The sequence below is a fragment of the Ambystoma mexicanum genome, chromosome 2q, assembly GCF_040938575.1.
Source record: "Ambystoma mexicanum isolate Mex_15411 chromosome 2q, UKY_AmexF1_1, whole genome shotgun sequence".
In the NCBI taxonomy this organism is placed as follows: Eukaryota; Metazoa; Chordata; class Amphibia; order Caudata; family Ambystomatidae; genus Ambystoma; species Ambystoma mexicanum.
In genome coordinates, this window is record NC_090924.1 from 743578948 (window position 1) to 743600645 (window position 21698).

At 45.3% G+C, this 21698-nt stretch overlaps 1 protein-coding gene across 1 annotated transcript in view; it reads left to right on the forward strand.

Moving 5' to 3' along the window:
* The window catches only part of UBE3C (ubiquitin protein ligase E3C), a 2658557-nt gene that overhangs the window by 279415 nt on the left and 2357444 nt on the right, over nt 1-21698 (forward strand). The window contains exon 3 of the mRNA XM_069647972.1: nt 753-806. Coding sequence (XP_069504073.1) covers nt 753-806 — 54 coding nt within the window. The remainder of the gene's footprint in view (nt 1-752; nt 807-21698) is intronic.

Genomic DNA, 21698 nt, shown 5'->3' on the forward strand with positions numbered 1-21698 from the left:
GGCGTGTTTTGCAAACAAGGCTAATAAAGTATCCTGTTTATTTTCTGCACATATAATCTTAACAAGAAATTTACAACGTGCTACCTTCCATAGTGATTTTAATGAACAAAGTCCCTATTCCAATTGTACGGCTTCCACAGGGACCGTTCCAGGTAGGGCAGGGTTGGCAAAATTGCCCAAAAAATTCAGTGAAAGTGGATGACTGAATTGGCGAGAAATCTGCCTTTTCCCACCAGAGCGAACAAATTACTCATGTTCTTTTGGAAGAATTATTCTTTATTTATTTATTATTTATTTATTATTCACACCTTTTTAAGCATATATTTGGTGGGTTTTCTTCACTAGCTATGAGCGTTCTTTAATATTTCTAACCACTTTGAGAGGAGCTTATAGAAGCAATGGTTAACATGTATCTGCGAAAAAGGAATATCATCAAAACTAAACTATTCGAACACTGTGGTAAAAATACTTTTATTTGTCACTAAAGATTTGCTGCAAAAACAGAATTTTAAAAACCTACCGCCATAACACATTTTAAAGAAAACAATGCACTGTTTTGACAGAAAGTAGCAAAAACAGAGTGTATATTATCCACTTATGTGATTAATAAAATTGAAACATTCTGTTCCATAATTCAGACAATCACCATTAAACTGTCATCTGACCGTGGCGGCTTAATCTCAGTTGTCTTAATATGACATGCAGGATTTGGAGTGCCAAATTGATTATACATTTTTACCATTATTTTTCAGGAAGAAAAAGCTTCACTTTTACATCGAACCCAGGAAGAAAGACGGAAACGGGAGGTAAGAACACTTTTTAGAGTATTAAAACCTTTTTCATTTTTTTACTAAACCCAACAGGGATGATGTCATATGTCATGTATAGTAATTGTTGCAGCATGAGAATACAAAACAGATGTCATATTTACTAGACTTATAGACCCTAGATGTATGCAGGGTACAATTTTCAAGTTGCAAAGTTACAAGCCAGGCATAAAAAGTAACTCTCCCCTTTTGTTCTCCACCTGCACACAGCACGCCATTTTTTTACATGCCAAGAGCAATTTTTCAGGACCGATATATGTTCGAAATATTTCATCATCTTTAAAACATATATTGCAGTTTGAAAACAATATGCATTTTCGGAGATTTGAGAGTACTTAACAGATCTAAGTGAAACTTTGACTTTATTTACATACATTGAAGCATGCTCTTTGTGAGTTGTAGAATACAAGAAATACCACACTGATTCTGTCAGATAGTTGCTCAGGTTGACTCCTTAGGCTAAAAAATAATCACTGCTTCCTCACCATCTATATGTTCTCTCTGCAACCTTTCAAAAAAGGACAACAGTATTTGATGGTTTTGGTGATTACTGCTGCCCTAGTGCTACATTTTCAACTCTGCCATTCCAGATGTCAACAGGGTGCATGCATTCTCTGCTAGTGCAGAAGGAGTGACGTCTGGGTTGCAGAGATGGCCAATGCATGGCAGTTGTATCCTCTAGGATCTTATTCATGTTTAATAAAAGGGTAGAGAAGCTCTTCCCCAATGAGGTGCAGGACTGGGTTAAAATGCAAGTCCCTCGTAGATCAAATAATGAAAGGCAGTTTGAGAAAAAATTGTTAAATGAGAGAAGTGAGAAAAAGGAACTAAAGATGTACACGGAGGAAAAGGCGAAGGACACGAGTAATGAAGTATTCGGGAAGATATAAAATCGAACTTGGTGATGAATCATATTGTAACATACCAGACAATAACATGGTATGCTTGCACATATGAAAATTGAACCAAACATTATTTTTAAGATTTTCTGTGTGTCACAGTTGGTCCTCATTTTAGGTGGAGTCTTGAGTGATGCAGGTTACGAATGTTCTCAGATTTTCTGAGGACTTCGACAAATCTAGGGAATGTGTTCCTTCTTCCCCAGGGGGAGCTGCCCGTGTCAGGTTAGAGAGGTATTGTATTGTTTATTTATATAGCGCCTACACAGAGTATCACAACGAGGGTCACTGTAAAGCTTGCAAGCTTTTTAAGCCCAAGACCCTAAAGGACCGAAAAACAAAGCGCTGGGCCCACCACGCTATGCAGGCCGAGGCCACCATTGACGTGGAGGGTGCTTCTAGCGACAGCAGCATCAGCGTCTTCTCTGATAACGAGGGTCAAAGGGAATCTTCGGATTCCCATGTGCAAGCTCCAGACCCCACCAGGCGGGCTGGCAGCGCTGTTACAGTGATGAAACCCGGCGGCATCAGCACAGACAAGTCAGCCCACACAAAACACACAACCCAAGGCCATAAGTCGACGGCAACACTGTCTACACGACCACACATGGCGTCGAGGGGAAGTTTCACCAGTTCCCTGCCCTCTGGGCATTCGCGATCGCCTCACGACAGGCCCCCAAAGTACATAGACAAAACCGATTTGGACGCTGTGTCCAATACTGCTGGCGAAGACCGACCGAGAGACACGGCTCCGGCTCACCCATCCGCCAGAAATCAACAGTAATGTTGAAATCGACAAACCCACCGAAATTGTCCCATCTTGTGAAGAAACATGTCCCTGAAACACTGCTAACAAATCCCATAGGGAGAAAGAATCCCATAGGGAGAAAGACAGTTTATCCCATAGGGAAAAAGAGAGTGTATCTCAGGGGGAGGGGACTATGTCTGCAACTATGAAACCCAGCTTCCTCCCACTCCCGTAACTATCCAAAGCTTGTCACAGTGGTCTGCTGAAGACATAGACGAGAGTGATGAGACGCATGTCCTTTATGGTCGATTTAAAAAAAAAAAATGTATTTTTTTTTTTTTTTTTTTAGCAAAACCCTCAAGCTATAGGAAATCTTCAGCACACGCTGCCAGCTAGTGGGGGACATTGTCACAACCCCCAGTAAAGAGAACCCGGCCAGTCACCCTTCAAGACACCCCTCAGCAGGACCCAGACCAATTTGATTGCTATGACCCCACTACAGATTGCGAGGATCAGGAGAACACAGGAGAGGTAGATCATTATTACGGTGATGACGAAGCGAAGAAGACGTTTACGTTTTACCCTCTCCAGATCATGTAGACCCGCCGGTGGCAGACTCACTGGTAGATAACCACCTGCAATTCAATAACAAGCTCCTAAAGGCAGCAGATCATTTCCAAATTCAGACAAAGGAAACAGAACTCGACAAAGATTTTGTCGATAACATATTGGGTGACAAAAAAGCCGTAACCCAATTTATCCCCATCCATACAGAGGAGAATACAACCCTCTCTAGAAACCCCTAACCTAATGCGGGCAGTAAACCCCCGCATTGAGAAAATGTTCAGTCCAGCGCCTTCGGACCCCCTCTACATCAGGGCCAATTAAAGCCGGACTGACTGGTAGTTACCACGACAAGGAAAAGGGCGGGTACACCTCTCACTTCATCAGAGGCACCCCCCGATAAGGAGAGCAAAAAAATATACACGTAGGAAAGTGGCCACCTCTGCAGCAAATCAAACAAGAATTGCCAACAACCCCACTCTGCTGGCCAGTTACAACTGCCACAAGTAGGAGGAAATAGCCACTTTAATGGCCTCAGCCCCAGACCCATTAAAATCCAAAATGTCCCTCGCAGTAGCGGAAGGCAAGGCTCTGTCTAACTGCATTAAAAAAAATAACTTAGATGTGGCTGATAATGCAGGAAGATTTATCGCAGAGGGAACAATTATAATGCGCCATGCATGGCAGCACCAGTCAGGCTTTAAATTAGAGACACAAGCAACCCTCCTCAATATGTCGATCAAGCCTAATGTTCTATTCGGCAAGGCAGTAGAGGATGCATTGAAGAGTGCAAAGGAAGAGTGTGACACTCTAACGTCTCTGGGCCAGCTCACCAACAAACCCTAATGCCAAAGGGGCAGAAATCATTTTTGTCGCTTCAGGGGACAAAATTCGCGGAGGGGGTCCAGGTACAACCAGAGTCAAGGTTCATCCTGGGGTTTCAGTCAAGGACAATTCTCAAAAGGCTTCCAGAGAGGCCAGCGAAGATCTCGCTGCCGGGGCAGATCCTCCTCTTCCAGAGGTGGGTCCACATCCCCAAAGCAATGACCAACCACTCCAGGTCCCCTCCCATGTCACTCCTGTAGGATGACGTATAACACACTTCACCCACTCATGGGAGGGAATCACCTCGGACAAGTGGGTGCTTTCGACCGTGGCAGGCGGTTATTGCATAGAGTTACTACAGTGACACTGCTACATGCACCGCAACAAAGAACCACCACAAAGGAGGAACAGCACATACTGCTGAAAGAGGTTGCATCGCTGCTGTTGAAGGACGCTGTTGAAATCGTCCCGGCGAACCAGGTAAAGAAGGGTATCTATTCAACGTACTTCCTTGTGCCCAAAAAAGATCTAACTATGCGCCCGTATTAGATCTGCACCCTGCAGACACCTATGTCAAGCCACAAAAGTTCTGCATGACAAGGCTACAGGAAGCAATCCCACTGCTAAAGCAACGGGACTACATGGCAACCTTGGATACGAAAGATGCCTATTTTCATATTTCAATGTTCCCAGGGCACAGAAAATTCTTGCTTTTCAAAATAGCAAACCAGCACTACCAATTCAAGATGCTACCCTTCGTAATGGCATCCGCTCCAAAGGTATTCACAAAGGTACTAGCAGTGGTGGCAGCGCATCTGCGCACAGAGGCAATCCCAGTGTACCCCTACCTGGACGACTGGCTGATCACGGGGGAAACACCCAAAATGTGCACGCAAAATACACAAAGAACGATCAACCTTCTTTTCCAATTGGGCTTCTCGATAAACGAGAATAAGTCAAGCCTCGTACCAAACTGTTCTAGTCTTACAGTAGAATACAAAACATACTGCTGCAAATAGCTCCGTATCAAGCCGGTCACCAGATAAGCGTACGCAAAGCTATGTGTTTGCTCGGCATGATGGCATCTTGCATCTTTCTGGTCCCACACTCACGATTGCGCATGCACCCGATGCAGGAGTGGTTGTCGAAACAGTGGTCTCAGGCAAGTGGTCAGTGGGACGATCTAGCGGTTGTTTCGCCAACACTAGTTCAACCCCTACGCTGGAGAACAAAGGAGAATCTGTTGAAAGGAAAACCCTTCCACGAACCAGCAGTGCAAGCAGTAGTTACAACAGACGCATCACTCTCCGGGTGGGGGGGGCCCATAACCTTTATCTCGCAGCACATGGTCTGTGGACTCACATCACAGCACAGAACCATATCGACCTTCTGGAACTTCTAGCGATATTCAAAGTGCTCCAAGTCTTCGAAGCACACCAAATCAAACTCTTCGAAGCACACCAAATCCGTCGCTACAAATTCTCACAGACAGTACCACTGCAATGTTCTATATAAACAAGCAGGGGGGCACACAATCTCCAAATTTGTCTAAACTAGCAAAGAAAATATGGAAATGGGCACTCAAACTGGGGATGTTCCTGACTTCACAACATGTTCCAGGGGAACTCAACACCCTAGCAGACTCACTAAGCAGAGATCCTCTACCAGAAGATCACGAGTGGTGACTCAACAGAAATGTCGTAGATCATATTTTCTCACAGTGGGGTTACCCCACGCAAGACTTGTTCGCTACAAGAGAAAACAATCAATGCCCAGACTTGGCGTCCAGGTTTCCCCAACCAGACTCCATGGGGAACACCCTATGGATGAGTTGGTCAGGGAAATGTGCCTATGCTTTTCCCCCAACTCCACTAATGAACAGGGTGGTGAACAAGATTGACAGAGAACAGATGACGCTTATCCTAGTTGCTCCCATGTGGGCGAGACAACCATGGTATCCACATCTGCGCAGACTGGCGATGTGCGATCCCTTCAAGCTCCCGTGCCAGACCAATCTGCTATCCCAGCACGGGGTAACATGACACCCTCAACCTCACTCACTGAACTTGGCTGTGTGGTTCCTGAGGTCATAGAGTTTGGACATCTCAATTTACCACAAAGGTCTATGGATATCCTCAAGGAGGCACGTAAACCAAACACCAGCCATTGTTACTTCGACAAGTGGAGGAGATTTATAATTTGGTGCCATTCAAAACAAATGAACCCCACAGAATGTACTCCATCTCACATTCTTCATTACATGCTCACTTGCTAGACTCCGGGTTAGTTTTTAATTCTATAAAGGTTAACATGGCGGCTTTATCCTCATACACCACCTGTCACAATAAAGTACCATGGTGGAAAGTTCATGTCATTAAGGCATTTATGGAGGGAATAAAAAGACTCCACACTCCTATTTCAAACCCACCACCAGGTTGGGACCTCATTGTAGGACTTAAAAAGCTCATGGGACGCCCCGTTGAGCCTATGCATGAGTCAAGCCTTAAAGACCTCACATACAAGACGGCTTTCTTAGTGGCTATAACCTCCATAAGAATAGTCGGTGAACTTCAAGCATTGTCAGTGCAAGACCCTTTCTTTGTCATCCCGAAAGACAAATTGGTATAGAGAACACACCCTAGGTTTTCACTTAAGTTCATTTCAAAATTTCATGTAAACCAATCCATTGTCCTACCGGCCTTCTTTCAGAACCCAACAGGCTCAGCTGAGAAAAAACTCCATACACTAGATGTAAGGAGCGCGGTTCTTTACTATGTGTAAACACACATAGCAACAGGCAGAGAAGGAGACTGCATTTCCACAAATGCCATCTCCCGATTGATAGTCGGATGCATACAGCTCAGTTACTCTTTATCAAGCAAAACACTGCCTTTCACACCAAGAGTCACTCTACAAGGGGTACAGGAGCTACTTTGGACTTTATCGCAAATGTCCCACTGGACACCATTTGCAAAGCAGCTACATGGAGCTCAGTACACACTTTCACTCAGCACTACTGCATTGACACACACTCTAAAGCAGATACTTGGGTGGGACAAGCGGTTCTAAAACATCTATTTGCCGCTGGACCTTCTCACAACCCACCACCTTCACCAAACACTGCTCGCTGATCTATGCATAGTATGTGATTTAAGAAGATTCCACAAGCCTCAGAAGGGATACACTACTCACCATAATCGTATTTCTGATGCTTGTATCTGCTTAGATTCACATGCACCCACCCTTCCCCCGCCTCCCTTGGAGTAGAAGGTGCATGGATGTTTTCTGAGCTTTATTTGAGGTTCATCTGATACATATATGCTTTAATACACCTGTACTCAAGCTACACTTCATGCTACCTCATGTCAGAAACAAAACAATCTGAGGGACCTCAACGCGCGAAGGACCATGGATACAGTGAACGTCATAGTAGATATAGTATTACTGGCACGCCCTATCGACGGCCCTTTTCGAGTTTCGAAAACAACAACTGTAATATTCTGCAGCTTCCACTAGATGCCGGCTTATGCATAGCATGTGAATCTAAGCAGATACAAGCATCAGAAATACAATTATGGTGAGTAATGTATCCCATACGGTTGAGACACAGCAAATAGGCCTGACAGCTATTCTGCAGTTTTACAAGTGCAATTAAGGGGAGAAGACAGGGGAGAACAGACTGGTGATCTTCAGGCAAGTGCATTTGGATCGGCCAAGTGCATAGAGGATAACAGGGATGGATAGGTCCAAGTAACCCAGTTGGTGGAGCCTGGGGTAAGTGCAGAGAAAGCCACTCTCCCTGGTTATTTCTAAGTGCTTTGAAGGTGGGTTGGCGTATGGCCCTGAGGCAAGTGCGAGATAGGACTGGTAGGGTGGCCGGGACCTGTGAGATGCTGAGGTGCACCGGTTGGCTAGTTAGCAAACTGGAAAGAGGAGGAGGAAGCGATGCAGAGAGCAGAGAGCTAGGGTTTAGCAGGGTAGAGCGAAGGAAGAGGCGAAGAGGAAGGTCTTGAGGAGTTTCCGGAACTTAAGATAGTCGGGCTCAAGACAGAGGGCGGCAGGGAGGCTATTCCAGAGGGAGGCTCCTGCTGAGGATAAAAGATCTCCCACCAAATCTCTGCTTGGAGAACCGGCTCACTTGCAGAAGGTTGGAGGTAGATAAGCAGTATTTAGGTAGGCAACATTGCAAGTAGGTCGGTCCCAGACCCCAGTAAGCCTTGTGGACAATGCAGAGGGTCTTCAACTTGATTCTTTCAGCCACGGGGAGCCAGTGAAGGGATTTCAGTGCCAGAGAGATGCGGTCCCTGGGCTTGAGGCGAAGGATAAGTCTTGCGGTTTGGACTTGAAGAAGGGAGGTTGAGGAAGAGGCTGTTGTAATAGTCCAGCCTAGAGAGAACCAAGGCTCTAGAGGCAGTTTGTCGCAGGGAGAAGTGAGGAAAGGTAGAGTACCTCTGAGGAGGTGTAGCTGATAGTTGTTTTTTTTTTTTTTAGATGTCAGAAGTGTGGGAATAGAAGGTGAGAGTGGAGTCGAAGATGAGTTTTTTTTGCCTCGCAGGTGGGTGCAGGCGCATGGGCAAGGGAGGCCAACCAGAGTGAAAGTGAAAAGGCGGGAGCAAGGGTCCCGATGCTAACGATCTCAGTCTTGCTGGCGTTGAGACAGAGGTAATTTGCAGCACACCATGACTGAATGGCGGACAGATAGTCGGATATGAGCGAGGAGGCGGGTGAGGGTAGCCTGAAAAATGGTTGCGTGTCATCCACTTGGCAATGGAAGTTAGAGGTGAAAGTGGAAATCACACGTGCCAAGGCAGCCATATAGACATTGAAGAACCAGGGGGGGAGAGATTAGATCCCGGCGGGATGCCACAGGTTGAGAGAGCAGTAGTCGAGATAAAGGCTCAGAGTTCCACCTGGGTTGGGCGGGCTGAGAGAAAAGAGATTAACCACGCCAGAGCCTGACCAGTGATTACCATGGAGTCTCGGAGACGTGTGTTCATGATGTTATGGTTAACCGTGTCAAAGGCAGAGGAGAATGAGGACAGAGGGAGTGTTAGTATCAAGATTTGAGAGCAGGTCTTCACAGGTGTTCAGCAGAGCAGTTTCCGTGCCTCTGGCTGCTCTAAAGCCAGACTGATGGTCATCGAAGCATCTAATAGATTCATTGTGGAGGGTCAGCTGAGTGATAGCCAACTTCTCCAGGAGTTTGCCCAAGAATGGATTAATGGAGATGGGGCGGTAGCTTGCCAGAATGGAGGGGTCGGCAGAGGGTTTCTTGAGCAGAGGGTGCTCAAGGGAGAACTTAAGTGCAGTTGTGGAAGCTCCAGTGGAGAAGGAGAGATTGCAGATATCAGCCAAGGCTGGGGCGAGGGAGTCAATATTGTCCTTGATGGTTTTTGAGGGGCAGGGGTCCACCTGTTTGGATGAAGCCTTCATAGACCGGGCTTGTCTAGTGACTTCATCATGTGTGATAGAAGAGAGAGAGGAGAGGGTAAGAAAAGGGAGGGGGGGGGCAAAGGGAGGCTCTGGTATTGGTATATGCTGTGGAGGAGATGGAGGAAAGGATGTCTTGTTTTTTTGGGATGAAATGTGTGGCCAGGGCCAAGCAAAGGTCCTGGGTGGGTGTGACAGAAGAAGAGGCTGCTGCAGGATTGGCCAGTTCCTTGCAGACTTTGAAAAGTTTGGCCGTGTTGTTTGATGCCGCAGAGATGCAGGCTTAGATAAAGACTCTTTTCTTGGGGCGGATGCAGAGTCGATATTGCCTTTGCTAGTGCCACCATATATGGGAGAAGAGGCGAGGGAGGCGATAGGTGAGAGACAACTGACCATGTAACGAGTCCATAGGTCAGGTGAGTTAACGAAGAAGAGGATGTCTGTGAGAGTCTCTCTGGCGGAAGCCGTGATATAGGGTCTGCAATAGAAAGGCCTGGGTTGGAGCCCAGAATGTCCTCCTTAAGATTCTTCCGGCCAGATTTAGTGATAGGAGAGGGATAGGAGATAGTAAAGCAGTTAGAGGAAATCGGAGAGAGAGATTTATACATGGTAGGCTGCAGAGGGGGGACACTTACGAGTCTGAAGCACTGATGCACATGAAGGGGGGAGCAGTGGGGGGCACAGGGGAAGGCGACAGAGGGTAGCACATACAGGTAATGAAGACACCGCACAGCCTCTAGGTTAAGTGATAAACCGTTTTGGCAGGACTAGGTGCAGGGCACAATGCAGCCGTTGGGATCAGCAAAATCCGAATTTGGCATGCTAGGCGAAGTACACTGCAGCAGTTGGCAACAAGCAACATTCAAATTGGCAGGCTAGGTGAAACACACTGCAGCAGTTGGGAACAAGCAAATTCAATTTGGCAGGCTAGGAGAAACACAATGCAGCAGTTGGGAACAGCCAAGTACGAATTTGGCAGGCTAGGTGAAACACATTGCCTGCTACGCAAATCCCTCTCGAGGGATTTGGACATGTCCTTGGAGGACAAGGACTACCAATCTTTTGAGATTGTAAGATCTTCCTTAGACCCGATGACCCCAGTGTTTTCAGCATACATGGCAATAGAGGGAAATGTTGACCTAATGGGGCCTTTGCCTATGGTTCGTGTGGATGCTAACCCCTGGTTTAAGTTAAATTCCCAGGACAACTGGGACGGTTTCTCACGTTAAGGCATCACGCATAAGGAATCGTACCCTTTCCTGGAAGGAAAGAAGAGCTTACGTGAATTCATTCAGTTTAAAGAAAGACACGGAGAGTGGATACCACCGTGCAGAGCCTCACTCTCACTCTCCACCTGTGTTGTCCCTCGGGGCTCAATTCTCTCACCATGGCTTTTCAAGATCTGCCTTGCCCCTCTAGCCCATTTGATCTCCACCTTTTTTCCTAACATCCAGTGTAAGGTGAACAACACGCAGCTCTCCTTCAAGCTTCCCTCCAATGCCGCCTCTTCTTCCTCTCTGATTCCGGACTGTGTGTCTGCTATTCAGGCATGGTGCTCTACCAACGATCTCTGCCTTCTTGCCAGTAAGGCTGAGATCCTTCTCATTGGGACCCCAGCTCTCTCTTTCTCTCCTACAGTCTGGCCGCCCTCCATTGGCCCCATCCCCTCACCTCACCCTCTTGTGAGGCAAAAAACCTTGGTATCATCTTCGACTCCTCTCTCTCCTTCTCTCCTCACATTACGGACCTTGCCAAGAAGGCCCACTCTGGCTGCACCTCCTCTTTTATTTGCATTTTTGAAGCGCTCACACAGCCCGCAGGCATCGAGGCGCTGTTACAGGAATTGTTTTTTAGTTGCATAATTGTTTTTTTTGTCTTAGTTTATAATGCGCTTAAATAGCCAGAGGTTTCTAAGCGCGAACCCGGGGATCGAACTTGTGTTGCTTCGTGTCATCTTGCTTCCAAGGCAAACACGTTGCCGCTGAGCTATCCTCCTGGGACACTCAGAGGCATTCTCCCTTTGCTCCCCTTCCCCCAGAAACTCAATGTCTTCAGAGCTCATGTCCTCTCCAGGCTGGACTAATGCATCATCCACAAGGCTTTCTGGGTCTTCGGACCCCGCTACATCCAACTCTCTCTCCCTAAATACCTTCCTTCTGGAGCTCTCCAGTCTTCTAGTTCCAACTCTCTGTAGATCAGATGCTTTTCCAAGCAGAGAGTGGGGGTAGACTTCACTCCTCCCCAGGTGCCTCCCTCTGGAATGGTCTTCCTGCCCGTCTCAGACTTGAGCCGGATCTCCTTAAGTTCCGTAGGCTTCGCAGACTCTCCTTTTCTCTTCCTCCTTCCCTGCTAATGGCCCCTTTTTCTCTTTTTGACTGGCTGCCTGGTTCCTTCAGACTCTTACAGAACACCAGGCCCCCCTCGTCCAGTCTATCCCTATGCTGGTCTCCCCTGACCGCGCCACCCCCTACCTGCACTTGCCCTTCCGGGCTCCCTTCCCATGCATTAGCCTGGCTGGGCCTGCTTCCCTTTGCCCTTCCAGCTCCGTCCCTCACACTTAGCACGTGGACCTTCTGCATTCCCCTGGCGCTTGTCCACCTGGCCTCCCCTTGGCACTTGCACACCCCCTGGACCCTTTTGCTCTGACCAGCACTTCCCCCTCCACTCTTCCCCGCTTTTTTTGTTACTGCACTTGCACAATCCGAATGACACAAGGCCTAGTAGGACCATTTTTGTTTTTCATCCCTGTCCCCACCTCCCTCCTTTGTCTTGTTGTGCCTTGAAACACCATTTTGCTGTATAGGCACACTATAAATACCCAATAAATAAATAGATCTCAAGCAGTGAACATTGGTAAAGTCCACTTTATGAATCAATATCCCAGCATGTACACAGTTTCACAAAGCCTTACTGTTTTTTTCTTTTCCAAGATGCTTTGGGTATCATCTTCCCAACTATCAAAATGACACATTCTTACTCGGCTTAGAGACTCTCTCTCGTTAAGCTTTTCGCTCAGACCTCCAATTTTGTTTCATGAACTCTTCCCTACAATTCTTGCTGCACTGTAGTTGGTACTCATGTCCTCAGCCGTCTCTCTTTGAGTGTGGCGGGCAAGAGTATACTCCAGGTCACGCAGCTCTCGGAATGATTGGCACAATCACTAAAGTTCCACCTTTTTTAACGAATGAGATTGGCACATCCCTTCTGTGTGTTGATGATGTTGCTAATCCTCCTTTCCATTGCTTGCAAATCTCCTCACAACAGATGAAAGAAATCCTGTCTTCGACTCACTACTACTACTACTGTCTGTAGGCCCCTTTCTGGCACCAGCTATCAGAAACCACAGAAAATACTTCCTTGGGCTGACAGCTTGTGGCCTTGATTTATTTTGCTATATATCCTTCCGTTCCTTTCCATCTGTCCCCCCAAACATTCTTTCCTTTGTTCTGGCTTCTCATTTATCCTTTCATCATTTTTATGTATCCTACCTGTCTATCGATCTTTCAGTCCTTCTAGCTTTGCGGCCTTCCTCTTGGTTCTTCCATACTTCATTTTTATCCAATCTATTTATCCTTCTATTGTTCCTATCCAAATAGCATGTATCTTCCCCAGTTGTCCCGGGAAGGCAAGTTGTATCACCAGGAGAATAAGCCTGTCAAACACCATGTGGTTGAATCACCAGAGCCCCAGGACTTGCAAAAGGCAGTGAAATAGGAAGGCATTAGGAAGCAATAGGAAGCATCAGATGGTGAATTCAGAGGCACCCTGTCTAAAGCTGGAAGCACAGAAACATCATCCATGGAGAAACGCAGCCAATCCAGAGATGCCAGTGTCAAGGCTGAGGGCTCTGCATTCCAACACTGAATTTGAGATGATGTTAGCAGAAGACTCTCCACACATCACCCTCCTCTAGCAAAGCCAAACACTGTCAGAAGTATTGTCTCCAAAGCTTGCAAACTAAATTCGCTGAGATGAGAGAGGTTCTAAAAATCGCACAGCCAACCAGAATCGTGAACCACAGAAAAAAACATGACAACGAGATAGTATTAGATGTTGAGCTGGATTAGCAAAGCGATGAAGTGTGACCAATGTGAAACTTCTTTAGAGCCCAGCGTGCAAGATATGGTGCACACTACCACATAGGAAATTGAGGGGTCAAAATGAATAAGGACCGATGATGCAATAGAGTTGTCTATTGAGAGGATATGTAGCAAAGGGCCAGCAAACAGACGCAATAACACTGTCCATGATTGAAAAGTGAGGTCTGCAAAGCAACCAAGGAGAGACTGATGTATGCTGGGACGTGCAGTCTCGATTCCTGAGATATTACTTGAATCATTGAATTGCTGAGATTCAGAAATGCATCATTCATCATCCAAATTCCACTCCTCTTTCCATTTCCATCTTCTACTTGACCACTCTTGTTGTTCCCTAAATAAGGATTTCATTCTCTAGGAAATCTCGCTCTGACATTAGGGCAGCTATGTTATGGCTGCCCTCTTTATTGTTTCAGATGGAAGGGCAGCACTTCAGCAACAATTGGGAAGATGGCACAGAAACAGTTGGACCCCTGCTCCTCTTTCATGCCACATTTCAGACCAAGCGCATAATACAAACCTGAATCAGATTCTGACACATAACTTTGCAGATTGCATCTGGACTCCCCACCCCATACAGAAAGGGAAAGGACCCCTCCTCGAGGGCTGTGAATCACTCTGAATCTCTAATTCCTCTTTGCAATATTTAATTATATCATTGTTAGCTAATCTCTGCCATTCCAGAAGTCGATCAACCATTTCCATAAGAGATGCTTGTCTGATTGCATCCGAGACATTGATCCTAGTTGCAGTATGTCCAGCAAAGAGCATGATCCTTTTCCCATGGTGACAAGATGTGGGAGCAGCTCCAACAGCTTCTCAAAAGTGAAACTTCTCTGTGCTTGACCTGACATGGGTCTGTCTTTTTTTCATTACATTTCACTTGCCCGGAGGAACACTAACTTTCCTCATGGCAGGCTGCCTACACAGTCACGAAACCTCTAGTATTCCCCCGCCCCTAAACGGAGCAGTCCATTCAAGATACCAGGCCTCATCCTCTGTAGATTGTGCCACATCATGTAACCTCTAGATCGCATTGTGCATCTGGGTCAGTGATTGTCTGTGATTCTTGACTGAATACCAACTTTCACTGCATCTGTTGTACCTATTCTTATATTATTCTTGGGAAAAGGCTCACCTTTGTGACCTCAACACCCCAGGAGAGCTCAAAAAGTTCTTGTGTGACTACTCCAGGTTCCAACACTGTTTTTAGCACCTTTGTTACTGAGCCCCCTTTCCTTGAGAGTCTTGTGCAGCTATGATAAGGTCTCCTGCCTAATCTGCCAGGTGGATGGTTGGGTCACAAAGGGGACTGTATACCACCACAAACTGATTGATGCTGGGCTCAGGGTGACGTGGGGAGCATCTCCTTGCTACGCCCCACCATGCTACAGTTCAGCAGCAGAGGCTCGCCACATGAGCCCCTCCGAGGAACTGATCCTTTCAAGGGGCCATGAAAGTGCTTCTAGTAATCAAAGTGCTAAGGCACCAGAAACACAGGTTGCATTTGCAGTCTGTGCTGGTCAACTTCTGCAATATAGGTATGTTATTAAATCGGCTAGGGTAAACTGGGGCTGAATACCAGATTCCCATTGCTCTATGAGCATTATTTACCGAGCATTGTTAGTCCTAAGAAAAGGTGGTAAAGCAATGACGACTCTAAAGAGTGCAGAGGGATGCATAAGGGTACAACATACATGGACTAAGAGGGAAGTGAGGGATTGATTTTTCAATAAAGGTAGACGATATGTAATAGGGCAATGTATGTAACAACACCACAAATGTTTTGAGGAACGCAAGATTCAAACTGATTTAATGCATGTGCTTACACAGAGTGGACCTAACACTGCATGTACTATAGACACATAATATGAATATTCCAGTGCAATTCTGCAGATGCCCTGTAGAAACGACACTTGTTTTAAATGGTCTAGTATGGCACTCTGATAAAGGACGCCCGGAGGGTAGGGTTCAGAAAGTGACACTTCAGCTCTATGGGTTTGACTTCTTTGCAATACACACCGGTAGGATAGCTCGGGGGGCAACACGTTTGTCCTGGATTCAAGACAACACAGAGCATCACAGGTTCGAATCCCAGTCCCATGCTCTAGGCTGTTCCCGGCATGAAGAGCAATATAAAATCTCAATTCATTTATTGAATATCCCTTGTAAAAGGGGAAAGTCAGTCATACAGATTTGTGAATTCAGTATTACTACTAATGAAACAGAGGATCACTGTGGCCTGGAAATACCATAAAGGCCTGCTAGTGCAAGACCAGTCTACGGATTCCATTAAATGGACATCGGCAGAATTGGCTACGATTAGAATACAAAAGGAAGCAGGGGATCAGATGGTGCTGAAACTCATTGGAGAGCCGCCTCTAGACAAATTGCTATACCCCCCAGATGAAAGGCCTCTGTGGAAAAACAAAAGATCTGACTGTCAATATTTGTGATGGGAGATTGATTGAGAAGGGGAATTGTAGATGATCATGACAAAACGGAGAAGGGGTTGACTGAGAGACTGAAAGATGATAGAATGATCAGAGCCAACACCAAGTAATATGTTGCATCCATACCTGCGACCCATATACAGTGCCACTTTTGCATGTTATTTTTTTTTATCCATTAAATAAGTTATAATGTTGAAAAATATATTATTTATTTTAACATATTTTACTGGCATTTCACAGCAATTCATATCGAAAGCAATTAACCTTTAAAACAGAAGTTGTTTGCCAAGACGTTATGCCTCCCTCTCCCTACCCACATAAATAGAAACATTGTGAAGGCTTTCGCAGGTAATATACATTTGCACTTTCAGCTTAAAAAGTACCTGGAAAATTAGCACAAGTATAATCATCTTCATCAAATACGTTGAGGACTTTCAGCCATGTCAAACAGGAAAGTGCTTTATAGTCCTTCATATGGATTTGAAATGGAGTTAAAAAGGCACAGACATTTCTTTATTGCAAGCAAATTCCATAGTTTAAAAGAACACATTTGGATGGTGGGATACTGTTTCTGTATTTTGTAAAGATGAAATCAATTTTGTGTCCAGTAATAGATGGGCCGCTGCTAATCCCCCTGCAGAGGACCTGGGTTAAAGATCCTGATAGGGGAGCCCTAACAGTACATGTTTTGGATCTTGTAGTATAAGGCCTATGATTTCCTTAATGGTTGATCTGAGCTCTAACGAAAACAAGTTTAGGAAATGCTGCATAGAGTGCCACCACCTCTGCACGCTTCTTCCCACATCTTCACCACTTCAACAATTTAGTTAAGCCTTGTGGGGCTTCCTATGTGCCCAATTGAGCGCTGTTCCGCTTCATCATGGCCGCCCTGGACCTGCTTGTTTGTTCTTGGCTGTTGGTTTTGCAATCCCGCCTCGCTACATGCGGATTAGCGTTGGCTGGGATACCTGATGACTACATCCTCTGTCGATGAGCCGGCATGGCGAAGCCGGCTCACAGCTAAGGACCGTAGCCAAGGGCCAGTATCTTCCCCTGTCTGTGGGTTCTGGTGGTTCAGCGTTGCTCTATGATCCCGCCTCACACGTTTCCTCACTGCATGCTTCCTCCTGATGTGACACTTTGCTGTTTCACCCCTATTTGCACCGAAGGTCAGGAAGGCCTTACCCCGTTCCTGTTGGATCTTTACATCCTTTTGACTGCTCCTTATGCCACTTATGCTCATTTCTACAGCGCATTTCGGATTGCTCAGTATTATGTTCATGGATGCACAGAGAATATGACTTAACATTAATCTGGTCATTGACATTTCGACCCGCCTCTGACCGTCTGCCTTGTTGTTGCCAACACAAGCCCATGTCTAGCAGCTGTCCCGCATGTTCCCCTAACAGTGTTGTGCGGTACACCCCCTCATGTGGGTCAGACCTTCCCTCTATGCTCGCTGCTTATTATTCACTTACCTGCTGAGTCCTTACTGTGTGGCAGCATGATTGATGTTGCCCCTCACTCCATGAGGGGAGGCTTTGCCCGTCTGTTTAATCATACCTATTTGTCCCATATGCTGCCTGATGTAGCCCCATACCATGAGGTGAAGCACACACCATTTTATTTCTGTAACCATATGCGTATTTTTGCACTTCACCAATGTGCCATGCGCTTTCTGTAACCAGCGCCTAGATGCCTCAGGGCTTTGTGCGCTGAAATAAATGTAATAAATAAATCCATTACTATCTGTGTTTTATCTTGTATTAAGTTTTACCAGGGTAAATTATCACCTATATATGATTTTGATTTTAGGTTCTGTTTGGGTGAAAATTGCCATTCTTCTGTGAATAGAATCCCCCATTGCCTCACTAATATCGTTCTGGTTCTCTTTTTGTCATGCTCGTTCAGAAGACCACCCATCGAAAGCCACTGGTCCCAGAAAGATATTGTATAATTTTGATATTCTCCCCTTTCTTGACAGAACTTCCTGATAGCTCTTCACGGACACAGGTGCAGAACCAGTGATGGGCTTGGTAATACTGAAAGCGTTCCTGTTTTCTTAGTTTCAGTTCATGCTTCAAATGATTTTACATCTTCCTTTTTGGAAAATATCTCCTAACTTTAGACATCCTTTCAGGGCCCATATGTCAAAGTGTATTTCCAAAGGCCTGTCAAAAAGTCACAATTTGGCTGAATAGGGTTGAAATGGTAGGCAAAGGAAGCGTTTAGTGTAGCCTCTGTGATTAGATTGAGATAGAGGTTTGGGGCTCGCTGAGATTTCTTTTTCTATCCATGGCACTGCTTTTCAGAGTAAGCCTGCTTCCATTCTGCATTTATCTTTGATTGGGCTGCTAAATAATATCTCTGGAACCCAGGAGACGCCAGACATTCTTTGGCGTTTGGAGTAAAAAGCACACATTTATATACTTTAGGTTGCTTTCCTTTCCAGATAAGTTTAAAAATGTCAGCGTGGATCGTTTTAAGGGTTTTATGGGGTCTTGGTATAAAAACTACCTGCAATAGGTAGAGGAGCCGGAATTAGATATTCATTTTGACAACTGAGCGTCTACTCAACCATGATCAACACCCCCTTTAATTTGGCCCATCAAATCTTAAAGCCTACCTAGGTTTATCTAGAGAGACTTAAGACAATCTTAGATTTGTAATCCTAAAACTTCCATGGAAGCTTCAGGAGAGAGGATACATCCTTGAAGATCCTCTAGACTGGTTGGACTTCTGTAATTACGACTGTCCATTTTGTGATACCTTGCTTTAAGCTCTTTATGCCTTCCATCCGGCTATCCATGCTGGAGTATCTATCCCTGAAGACTTCTGGAGCTCCTAAGTTGCTTCCTACAGCCATGATTCTCACTGAACCTGAAGTGGTAGTCCCGGCTGCCTGTGCGGAACCAGAGGGGCATGTTGCTGTTCCTCCCTGCTCCTTGGTGGAACATCTTGGTTCAGTCCTCTGCAGCTGCTCCTTTTCATGGGACTGTCCTACACCAGTCCTGAAGTTTTTTTAGCTCCACTAGAGTAGTCTGCATTTCAAATTAAAGGTGATCCTACAATATTGCTGATGTTTTCGGCTTGCTGACCTGTAGTCAGAACCAGCATTAGGGCCAAAACTCAATCGTGATGCCATAAGTGGCCAATGCCCCAGCGACTCCTAAGCTTCCTCGACATAATCTATTAGCCTGGGTCACCATTCCAGGGTCTTCTGACCCCAAATCAATTGCTGGCCATTAAGGTCTCATGACTTTGTCTGCAGTCTTTCTTTATGCCCTCACTGATGTTGAACATTTTAAGGGTTTCTTAAGGGATTTCTGCCTGTGCCCTGGAATCGCCCATCTCCGGGCCCCATGATCATCAAATTTGCGTATTGCTATCTGAACTGTGAAGTTAAAAGCAGATATATAGCTCTGCTAACCAGTCTAAGTGTGTTGTGACACCAGTAGATACCAGTAGATAAAGAGCAGTAGTTGTGTGTAAGAAAACAGGAAATGTACCGGGGTGTACAGAAGCATTCTCCAACGACTTAATAGTCATTAACTTAGAATCATCACACTCAGTGGTTTCAAATCAGCTAGAGGCGGAGGTTGGCCCCACATCCTTGGCAAGTGAAGATCAGGGATCATTCCGATCATGAACAAATGATATAATTGCGCAGGACTCCACGTCAAATATTCCATTTGCTGCTGTCCTAAAGGATAGCCAATCCATTGAAAACCTAGCCTTACCAAATCCTCAAAAGGCTTCCACATCCAGCATGTCTACTAATCAACGACCTGCGACTCAGGAGAGTCTGCCATCTGGTCCTGTTGGTACCACTAATCAACCCAAACTGTTCGACATATTCAAGAGTCAGCAAAACAACAAAACGATGAAATCACCGAAGTTCAAATCTGTGGGTGCAATTCCAAAAAAACCGAAAAATCAACCAACAAAAAAACTGAGACGAGGAAATGATTCACGGAAATTCCTACGCAACATAAACACTGTCAATGTAACTGTTAATAGAACGATTTTAAAGGATAAAAATAGTCCCTAAATTAACAACAGTAGAAGTGGCATCAGAGCAAATCTGTATTAGTGATATATCTGCTGACTTGATGAATATGTCAACATACGAAGATGAAGAAGGCACGGACATGTCGGAGCCTGCAGCACCAAAGGATGTTGGGCCCAAGACTACGGACGTCGATCCTCCTTGTGTTTCAACGGAGGTTGCATGCGTGGCTCGCCCTATTAAAGCCTCAAGATTGTGCCAGCTGATCCAACTGCCTATAGTGGCCCAAAAAGCAAAAATAGGTGCCACCTTCATGACTCTTGATGAAAAATGAGCTATGCTTGTCGCACAACATCAGTTGGTATGTGAACCTATAAGTACAAAGGAACCGAACTCTAGAGCTGCTATGATAAAGAAGGCTTCCGATGATATTAGTCTCCTGGGCGACGCCCCAGAAATTATTCAAGTATACCAATAACGAGTCAGATCTATGCCCAAACAAAGAATGTTAAAAAGAATAACACAGTTATTCATAAAATGCAAGCTCCGTATTGAGTCATACTGGAACGCATAGAGTTGTCTGATGATTTAATTCTAAATCGTCATAATGTGCTGTGGCTTTGTCATCTTGTGCCAAGAGCTGTCGAATCAGAAGACTTGAAAACCGTTGAATTCATCGACGAAAATAAAAAGGATGCAGTGATTCTTCACTTACAATCGAAGCTAGTAGTAGACACTTTGCTAGAAGCTGGGTCTCTGCTGAAGTCCCTCGGCTTTGATATTTCTAAAGCTGTAGAAAGTAACGTGCCTAGGTCCTCTGGTAAAGGTACAATTCTGTCTAAAGAACCTGCAGCGAAAATGAAGCCGGCCAAAAATATAGCTGCTGAGCTGCCTACAGTAAGCTAAGTACAAGTCTGCGGATTCCTGAATTTCTTTTCAAACGTCAGACGGGTGAACTCATAAGGATAACTATTGAGGGCAACAAAGGTCTGTCTCCTAATGTAGACGGCACTGAACTAACAACCAACCATACAGACAAGATCAATGACTGGTCTTGGCTTGCTGACCCATTAAATCTGGAAACTGACACATTAAATCTTGAAGGGTTTGAAATAGCATTGAATTCAGCGATAAAGCACTCCAAAGGAAGACTGATGGCAGGTGGTCTCACTGCAGTAAAAGTAGGCTCTGGTTTTAGGATTGAGAATTCTATGAACATCTCCCCATTTATTCAGGTATCTACTGTGACTTCACTGCATAAAGACAAGAGTTATGCGAGGCCACAATACATCATTAATCTTTACTGGAACCATCTGACTGTTGGGTCTCTGTCTTTTATTGATCAAGTAACTGCTACCATCGATGACTTACTTGAAAAAATAAATGCAACAGACCTAATAATCTGCGGTGACTTAAACATCGACTGTGTTACAAATAAGGAGAGACTTGGCTGTAAGAAGGTCAACTGCCGCAGAGACAATATGGCTCGTCAATGTTGCCTAGAAATGGACCTTAGAATGTTAGCAATGTTAAATGGAAACACAGCTGGCGATATCCCGGCTCAGCCAACCTGGAGAAGATCAGTGAAAAGCTCTGTTCTTGATTATATATTTGTGTCTGAGTCCATTCATAAGAGGACATCTAGCCTTGAGGTCTCTAATATGATTCACAGTGACCATGACATGGTCAAGCTGAGGTACAAATGCCTTACTCTACGAGACAAAGCAGAATGGTCCTTTCCGGTGAATACTGGAGCAAGCAGGAACAGCTTAAATCTTCTAGACGATGAAGTAAACTGTATTACATCGAACTTTCATCAAGAACCAGACTCAATTGAGTACCAACA